The sequence below is a fragment of the Lissotriton vulgaris genome, chromosome 12 (genome assembly GCF_964263255.1).
Source record: "Lissotriton vulgaris chromosome 12, aLisVul1.2, whole genome shotgun sequence".
Taxonomy (NCBI): Eukaryota; Metazoa; Chordata; class Amphibia; order Caudata; family Salamandridae; genus Lissotriton; species Lissotriton vulgaris.
This window is the reverse complement of record NC_141700.1, coordinates 61,437,714-61,447,642: the sequence shown is the minus strand read 5'-3', so window position 1 is coordinate 61,447,642 and position 9,929 is coordinate 61,437,714. Positions and strand designations below refer to the sequence as shown.

General features: G+C 46.7%; 1 protein-coding gene across 2 annotated transcripts in view; it reads right to left on the bottom strand.

The window, feature by feature from the left end:
• Positions 1 to 5,020: 5,020 nt before the first annotated feature.
• MATK (megakaryocyte-associated tyrosine kinase) overlaps positions 5,021 to 9,929 on the bottom strand; it is a 123,793-nt gene continuing 118,884 nt past the window's right edge. For both annotated transcript variants that reach the window (XM_086947101.1, XM_086947102.1), the window contains exon 13: positions 5,021 to 8,253. In XM_086947101.1, the coding sequence (XP_086803227.1) occupies positions 8,071 to 8,253 (183 nt within the window). In that variant the 3' untranslated portion in view covers positions 5,021 to 8,070. The remainder of the gene's footprint in view (positions 8,254 to 9,929) is intronic.

Below are 9,929 nucleotides of genomic sequence, written 5' to 3'. Positions count from 1 at the left end.
GGATGCACCACCACCCACGACAGTCACAGAGGTCAGGAGCTTTCTTGGCATGGTGAACTGGCCGATTCATCAAAGATCTGGCCAACCTAACTCTTCCACTGCGTGACCTCACCAAGGATTCTACCCCGTGGGCCTGGGGCCCGGAGCAAGAACAAGCCTTCCAAGACATCAAGGCCGCCCTCTCCAGCAACACCACGCTGGCGTTCTTTGACCCTCGAAATGTCACCCTCATAGCGGTGGATGCTGGACCGGCGGGGCTTGGAGCCGTCCTAATGCAGAGGCCGAGGGATGACATAGACTGGACTCCAGTTGCCTTTGCAAGCAGATCCCTTACTGACACAGAACAGAGGTACTCCCAAATTGAGAAGGAAGCCATTGCAATACACTGGGGGTGCCGGCATTTCCACCTGTATGTCTACGGCAAGCCGTTCACAGTGGTCACTGACCATAAACCACTTGTGGCCCTGTTCTCAGGGACCTCATCAAAGCCGCCCCCGCGCATCGAAAAGTGGCTGCTGCAACTGCAGGAATACAATTGCAACATCGAGTACCAGCCGGGGGCCAAGAACCCGGCAGACTATCTCTCACGCCATCCCAGGCCAGCCACCCCAGAAGAAAGGGATGAGGCCGAAGAGACGGAGGCATATGTGAAATGGGTAGTCGCGCGGTCATGCCCGCGTCCCCTATCACTAGAAGACATTGTGACCGCCACTGCACAAGACGCCTGCCTACAGAGAGCCAAGGAGATCCTCCGAACGGCGAACTGGCACAAAGCCAAAGAAAGCTGGAAGGCACTCACTCCTGAGGCTCAGAGGATCATGGAAAGCCTGTACCATGTCAGGGAAGAACTCAATGAGGACGATGCAGGGTGTCTGTTACGAGGGCATCGCCTGGTAATACCCACAGCCCTGACTGATCAGGTAATACAACTGGCACACGTAGGCCACCAGGGGATGGTCAAGACCAAAGCCCGGTTACGGACTAAAGTATTGTTCCCCCTTATGGACGACATGGTAGAGAAAACAGTGAGGTCATGCGCTGCCTGTCAAGTCACAGGGGATGCTCCTCGGGAAGCCCCGATCATAGTGGAGCCCCGACCCCACAGACCGTGGGAGAGGGTCAGCATGGACTTTGGCAGCCTCCCGGATGGAAGACACACGCTGGTGATGATCGATGATCACTCCAAATACCCGGAAGTAGAGATAGTAGCAAGCACAAGCGCCGAATATGTGATCCCAAAGATGGAGAAAATCATTGCCACTCACGGGGCTATGCGGGAGCTCCGCACGGACAATGGACCCCCATTTCAAAGGCAAGACCTGGCCACCTATCTATCATCCCTCGGAACCCGCCACAGACGCATAACACCCCGCTGGCCTCAAGCCAATGGAGAGGCCGAGAGGTTCATGAGGACACTGAATAAAGTAATCCGCATCGCCCATGATAAAGGACAGTCAGTGGAAATGGCCATTTTCACATTTCTCAGAAGCTATCGACAGACCCCACACTCCACTACGGGGATAGCCCCAGCCCATCTCCTCATGGGACGGGTGGTGACCGACTCCATTCCTCATCATCCCCAGTGGTCACCTGAGGAAGCAAATGAGGAGGTTATCGCGAAGAAAAGAAAGACCACGTTTGCTAAGATCAGCCAGAAAAGAAGGGCAGTAGCGACCCGGTTCAACCGAGGAGATGTGGTGCTTCTTCGCAACAGGGTAACAAGTGGCAAGTTCAGGCTCAACTATGAGAAAGGGCCGTGGCGCGTGATTGGAGTAAAAGGCACCCGACTCACTGTGGTTCGGGGGCGAGAGACAGTGACTCGCAACGTATCTCACTTCAAACACTTTCATACGGAGACCACTGTATCATGCCCTTTGCAGAGTGTCGACAGAACAGAAACTGCAACTAATCCACCATGCTCAGAAGTAACACCTCGCCAAGAAGTCACACAAAGTAGCAATCTGAGGGCTGAGAGTGAACATGTGGGCGGAGATGCTGAGGCCCTCGAGGAGGTGCCAGATCCGGATGAGGCCGACAGAGAGGCGCCAAGAACAGTCCCAGGCACCGGAACAGAAATGCTGAGCCAAAGAGGGTTGCATCACAGGCTGAGAGATAACCCCACCCCCTCATGCCGGCTACGCAACTATTTCACGTAAGACTGTTCCAAGCAATGTTTATATGAATGCAGCGCCTGTGAGCTGGTGTTATAATGTCGTAGTGATGCGTTGGGGTTGAAAGCATCGATCGAGAGACATTAGATCAAACTGGTTGAGGACATTGTTGATGTTGGTTGCTATGTTTGGTTTTTCCTTGTTTTAGGAGGAATGTTATGTTCTGGGATGAGGCACGCCCCCGACGCCAGGAGCGTGCGGCGTTAAGGTCATGTGACTCCCTATAATAAAGAGAGGTCTCGCACGCACGTACGCAGTCAGATGCGCGCAGACCGAGCCACCAAGTTATTTCTAGTGTCCGACTCAGTTATTTCTAGGGCCACGTGTCAGGCCTAGTTAGACTCAGATGCCCCGGAGTGTAGGTCCCAGGTTGCTACCCCTAGGGCAGTCACTCCCCCACAGAAGAACACAACAGTTAGCACAGTGAGGCTTTGACTTTGCCCCGGATGTGTATATCCCTGTCACCTCCTTCTATTGGATGATTCAGATTCTTGTATTATTCCACGATCTAGCAACTGCTTTCATTGCAATGAATGAGGGACTATTTTACACCTGAAAAGTGCACTCAACCAACTTGTTGTTTGTGACATTCAGTTATTTATCTCACACATACATTCCACTTAGAAAGAAATATTTTTTGCAACTTCTTCCCCAGCATTTGCAAAGGGACTGGCTTTAATGTGTTAAAAAGCATTTGTGCATGCAACAGTATTTGTGAATGCCTGTGTTTACATGCATTAGTACATGAAAGCCAGACCTTTCAATTTTGTCAATGCTTGTTTTGTAAGGGGGGACTCGGTTATATTTCAGAGTATGGAAAAGTATATATAAAGTCAGTTTGGCGCACAATGTCTGAATTCAGTGGCATAGTAAGGGGGATGCGGTGGATGCAGGCCGCCCCGGGTGTCATCACTAAAGGGGGGGGGGGGGGGACAAAATAGCTAACATGTGTTTTGAACACATACTTTGCCATTTTGTCAAGCCAGGGTGACAAGAAATCTTCTGCACCTGGTACCACCTGACCTTGTTATGCCACCGTCTGAATTACCTAGGGTGCAGCAAACTAGTGGAACTACAAAGCTGTATTTATTTTTTATTTTTTGTTACTTATTACATTTATGATCTGTAAAATTACATTGATTTGCACTACCATTTACACCAACTGTCCAATGCAAAAATTCCTATAAAAAAGGAAAGGCCTTTAACAAGCAGTATAGCCCATGGCACGGGGGGCTATAAGGCTGTAATATATAACTCACATTTCTTAAATCTGTGTTTTAACCTCTGCTACTGTGAATTGTTTTCTCTAAGTTCTCCCCTCTTGCTAGCTGCTTCGCTTTGAAGATTGGCACAGAGCTGGCATGCCAGTGCTTTCCATGTCTTTTTTCACAAAACAATATGTCTGACATTTTGATCAAGACTGTTTCTAGGGTAACGCTGCACTAGGCGTTTATTACCACTATCAACAACAAGGTGGCGCTAGTGAGCAGCATATGATTCCACCCTGTAATCAAGTAGGGGACGCAGAGGTCACCATGGGGTAGAGGCACTGATGTCTTCGTGGACATGCGCTTGGTGCAACATAATTTTGCAATGCGCTTGCGGACTTATATAATGTATGGTAAATTGCTGCGGTGTTTGGCGTTGCGCCTAGTAAGATCCTGCGCAAAACTTTAGTGAAACCGCCCCTCGAGGTGTCAAAACCTAACATTGCAAACAGTGGGACAAATTGACATCCATCAGCCAGTTTTCAACAGTTTGTCGCTTGCATTTTGGTGCAATGGGGACCATAACTGGGCACGCAGTAGTAAAAGTGGTTGGAGTATGCGGGTGTTACTAAGTCTACATTATTTTGCTGTTAAATCACATGATTTGTCCTGACTTTGATTTCTATTTCCTCCACCGTCATCCTAGTCCTGGTCGCCCCCGCTAGCATCCCTTCACACAGGTCCAAATCATCCAAACATGGTCATGTTCCTTTGCTATGCTTGGTATCAAGGGTCATGAAGACAATCACAAGAAGAGAAAGAAAACAGGAAGTGAAAGAAAACAGGAAGTGAAAGAAAGCATGTCTCTATGAACCCAGTTTACTTCCTGTAGTCAATGTGTGCATGTGCGTGTTCTAATGACTATACAGAGCCTGCCTTCTTATGATTGCAATACCCTTCTTCCCTACCACGCTTCTCTCTCTCTCTCACACACACACACACACGCACACACACACACACACACACACACTGTCTCTCTCTCTCACCCACAAAAAAAGAGAGATGTACCACATATTTTAGCAACATCATTTGCAATGTGCTCTGTCGAGCAGCCTCTCCACCGCCTCTCATCCTTTGACATATATTGATAATATTGTGCCATTTACATGTTATTTGTCATGTTTTTGATCATACTGTAGTTGAGGTCTGAGCCCACCACATGCACAGCCATTGCATGTTGTTTGTTATTTAAAGCAGCAGCCAAGAGGTATGAATGCCATTCCCAATTAAGACACACATAATACTTTAATATTCTAATTTAATCTTGGAAGTGTTATTAATTTTCCTAGAGCGTTGTTCTAGGTCTTTCTATGGTACACATTCAGCAGAAACGGTGAGGCTTGTCAGTGCACGTAGTACCAAGTTTGGTGCAGCCTAGAAAATAAAGACAAGGATAGGAGAATTATGTGGTAAGGTATAATGAGATACTCTTGCAGGGTTTCCCAATTTATGAGCCGTGGAAAAGGTTAGTAGTGCACCATATGTTATAAGTGCACATAAAGCACATTTTGTAGCATTACCATTTTACTGTTCTCATAATTTTGACAATCTTGATTATTTAATTAAAAAAAGAGCCAAATGCTTTATAAAATATATACACTTTATTTAATAAACAATACAGTTATCTGATTCCATACAAAATATTATTTACCATCAATAAATGAGTTTGTATTGCACTCATTGACTATCTTTTAACACTGTGCTCTGCAAATCCATCCTCTTCACCGCTGAGTGAATGAATTTGCATAAAACATATACAATATTCCCACTACAACCACAAGTGCACACTTGTCACAGTAAAACTGTGCCTTTTAAATTCTGAACACAGCAAGTTTCATTTGAGTTACCTTCTGAGGTTATTTTATATTCCCAAAAATTCTCTAGCACAGTTAAATAGTTATTATTAACCCTGGGCGGAGTATGCGGAGTGGGGCTCCGCTTAGTTCCACGGCGTTTAAAAAAAACTCTGTGGAACTACACTGCGCGCCGCCCCGGGCCCACGAAAAGGGTTAAAAAGAAAATGTTAAAAACCCACTTGCCTTCTTTTCTGTCTACCCTCCTCCTCGCCTCAGTGTCTCCTTCTCCTATTGCCCTGCTCGCGCCCCTGTACGTATTACATCTTGCGTGAACTGCGCCTGTACAGTTCACGCAAGACATAATACGTACAGGGACGCGAGGAGGAGGACGACAGAAGAAGGGAGACACCGCGACAAGGAGGAGGGTAGGCAGAAGAGAAGGTAAGTGGGTTTTTTTAAATTAAGGAACTGGCCTTGTTCGCCGCTCCGCCATGGAGTCGGAGTTTTGCGACAACTTCGCATTCCCAGCGGAGCGCAGAGTTGGTAAAACTCCGCAAACTCCAAAGGCGGAGCGGAGTACTCGGCCCGGGGTTAGTTATTATGGGCCTTATCACGACTTTGGTGATCTAGCCCGCGCTCCGGATTATGAGGTTAATCCAGGGCGGGCGGTGGCTGTGTTAGGCTCATAGAAGAGCCTTAACAGCATACCACCTCCGTGAGAGGGCCTGCAGCACGTTCCTGCACGGTGTGGCATGCACCATGTCATACATGCCTCACCTTGCAAGAACTAGGGTGCAATTCCAGGGGGACCCAACAAGTACCTCCCAGCATGCATCCCCAGACCAAGATTAGGCCGGGGGCCCTTTAGGGCCATCTAACCTGCATGTCTGGCACACCTTTCAAGGCGGGGTCCCCGCCATTAGAAGGGTGGCGGATATGCAGGTCATAATATGCTCGTCGGTGCTGGCATCGGCACCACTAGCATATTCAGGCTTCTTTATGCACCCCACCGCCAGAGGCGGTGGTCCTGTGCCGGTCACACCGCCACCATAATAATACGGCCGGCGCAGTGGTGGTGGTCGGACCGCCACAGTGAGTACATGTAACAAGGACCTATGTCTCTATAGGATGCAGCTTAATTGAATTTCTATATATCGCTTACTACACCGGACGAGGCGCTGAATTACATATTAGGATTTTAAAAAGTCTTTAAGAGCAAATCTAAAATCTTTAGGGTTCTTTAAAACCGTGGTTTCAATCTTAAGAAATCTGCAGCTTTCTGAATGATCTAACACAGGGCAAAATGGGTTTTTCACTGGAACAAAACATGCAAGTGAAAAAGTTATTTAAATACAGAGGGATAAGCCATAAGTCCTATAGTTTATTTATTCGCCGGGGTTTTTGCTAAGAAAATACATCTCAATTAAAACAAATATATTTTTCTAATGTTTTAGATATTAGGGATGAAACCGTCTTGGTAGGATTGAATTAGTACCATTTCAGTTATAAACAATACAACTTCTCTCGAAACCTTTTTTAATTTTTTGATTTCTAATAGTTTTTTTTACTTCAGGCAAAGCTAAAAATAACTTTGTCTACCAATCAATTTAGAGATATTAAACATCACAATTTGTCACTGCCACCTGTCGCTGTTTTTTTGGGAGGATCAAAGAGACATGCAGATATTCACATCTCACTGAGGTATCGATGACAGGTAAAGGAGACAGGTAACATCTCCTCCTGTGCTCTCGATGCCACTGGAGTCAAGCTATCCTGGCTGATGAGGGGTGAAACCCCGAAACCGGTCCTAGGAAGCTTCTTTCCAGTCCAGGGAGGACCTGGCTTGGCAGTTCTGGTTGGACTGTTCCCATTGGGTACAGGGTCAAGACTGATTTCCATATGGCTGGGTTCAAATTATAATGGCATAGTGAGCAAAAAACAATGGATGCTGGCCAAGATCTCTGTACTGGGGTGAATGTATGACATTGTTCTGCATTCAGTCCATCAATTGGTCCTTTAAAGCCTCCTAAGTAAACAGGACTGCGTTGTTATTTTCAGTGTAGCATTTTGATATGTTTCAGTCAGAAAACATGTTTTACTGTAATCGTATTCCTGTAGACCTGGCGATAGAACCTTTGTGTAATAATAATAATGTAAAATGTATCTATATTAAAGCTTAAGAATCAACCTACTATTATGTGGTAATTAAGTGTTTCTCCACCAAGGGAGTATTTCCAGTATGAGAATTGAAACTTGGAACTCTATGGCTTTGTATAAAACACAGTTGAGGTCCCATTAAGGCAGCTTGATAGTAACACTGTTGCAATATCTCGTTTCACCTCTTGCACCTCCAATGAACACAATCATCACATGCATTCTCCTTGCCCCATTATTCCCTCTCCATATTCCTGCAGACTTCTGTGCAAGCGATCTTCCCCAGTACCATAATGCGTCCTACACACTCCTTGAAGGCCTTCTGCGAAGCCCTGTCGAAGATATTGTTCGTTTCCGGAATGGGGCAATGTATCCTTATCTAGTGTTGCAACGCTAGCAATCATCAACAACGGACATTCTAGAACTTTGCTTTGTTTGATGATGTCAGCCTGGGCTTTGAGACATATTGTGACATCATTCACCGAGTGGCCCCTTTAATTAAGGACGTTAACACAGTTCTCTAGTTCCTCTTTCGGTGATTCAATTGATTGGATCCATGGTGTTGATCCATCAATCAAACCATTTTTTCTGAACCAAATGAATGCAAGATGTTCATAAGTCTCTGCACAGGTCCTCAGTATTCCTTGAACATGAATAAAAAAAAGAGGTCCCCCAGTCTCGCTAAGCATCCTTACAGGCTTTCAGCTCTTTCTGTAGTTTGTCCTTCAGTTTTTTAAATGATGGTCGCTTCCCAGGATCCGCCTCCCAGCAGCTGCTCATCAGGCTGTAGATGGCTGGGGGACACTCCTCAGGGGCTGCCATGCGGTATCCCTTCTCCACTCCCTCCGACACCTCCTTCAGGCTCTGAGAAGAGGTAGAATAGAGAGTTTAAATTAGCATATCCATAAGTCACTCAGAGATCATGAGAAGAGGAGGTGGTAGAGAAGAGTGGTCATGCTCTGTAAACGCTGAGTATCCTAAAAGATTCTCGCTTGCTGCTCAGTGAGGAATGATATGCATGAGTGAAAAGGGTCATTCGTTTGTTAACAGGCTTTATCAGCCTCTCACAATCTGTATTTAATATTACATCTCATTGCCGAGGGCGTACTGCTTGTTAAATGCCCTGACTGGGAGTTAAAGGCCAAGCCACAAACAAGGAGCTGGAGGGAAAAGGCCACTGAAGGTGCAATGTTCTGAGTTTAAAAAGGGAGAAACTGAAAGACAAACAAGGGAATGTTGGCTCAGAAGGTCTGTGCCAGCCTTAAGTGGCCCTGGGCCACTCCATCGTCTTCAATGGAGCTCTCAACATTCCAATGTACTAATTATAATTCCAACATATATGAATGACATATGATAGGCCCTGGAAAGCTTTAAACTTTGCGCACAAAGTTGGGCACATGCAGAAAACATTGATTATTGTGAAGGTGGGTGAGTGTCCGGTGATGATTTCCTGGTGTGGAATGTCTCCAGGGTGGGACAGTAGGTAGTTGAGAGTTGTGTCTGAGTCTCAGTCGCCTAAATGATGCCGGAAGTGTGAAAGGGAAAAAGCAAAGAGGAGGTCACAGCAGGGAAGCAGGAGGTGGGGTTTGGGTGTATCCCTGGCAATAGGGCCTTACTCAGGGCAAGCAGGGGCAAGGGGGCTGGGGACTTTGTCAGAGGTGGGTAAGGGCTCAGAATAGAAGACCGGGACCATTGCCAATCACCACCAGTCTACCAGCTGCTCTGAACGGCCTTCCTGGCAATGGGAGAGGTTTACAGCACTTTGCAAAGCCTGCAAAGTTTTATAAAAGCTGACACGAAGTCGTTTTTTGAAGTAACTGTATATATAATAGGCCCTTATTAGGTTATCATTACTCAGACCAACCACAGAGGTCTGAGGGGTGAGACCCTCGCGTGTCTCATCACTAGGGGTGGGCGTAATTTGCGTAGTCGCGCTTCACAAAGCTCTGCGAAATGGTACAAATTCTCAGCGAGCACACAGAGTTCCGCGAACACGCGGAATTGCTTGTTCCGCCCGTTCCCTATGCTTTGTTCCTGTTTGCGAACGCTGTTTGTGTGCTCGGGAGGAAATATCTCGTGAACCCTGCATTTTGAAAGCGCAGACAAGCAAAAAATTCCATGAAGCCGCGGATCACGGAATTTCTGGCAATTCCGCGCACTCCGCGGAACGCGAAATTACCCAAATCCCGCGAGCGGGACGGAATTTACCGCCCAGGCCTACTCATCACTCAAAGGAGGAAAATGCGTGTCAAAAACCAGCCCTTCCTCATATCTCACTACGGCAGAAACCTAGAAGGACATCAGTGTAGTGTCCTGGGTGACTCGTTCTAGTGTTCAGGATGGTGCTGTACCTACACTCTACACCCACCTATCACAGGCGTCACCGTTCAGGTGACCCTGCTAATAAAAGGGACCAGGCGCATGTCCCCTAGGCCAGTTACCAGTACCAGACTACTGTGTTCTTGTCCTTCAATCACAAGTATATGGACCTAGTGCCCACTACTTTATAATCAAGATTTCAAGATGTTCTGATAGAGCCC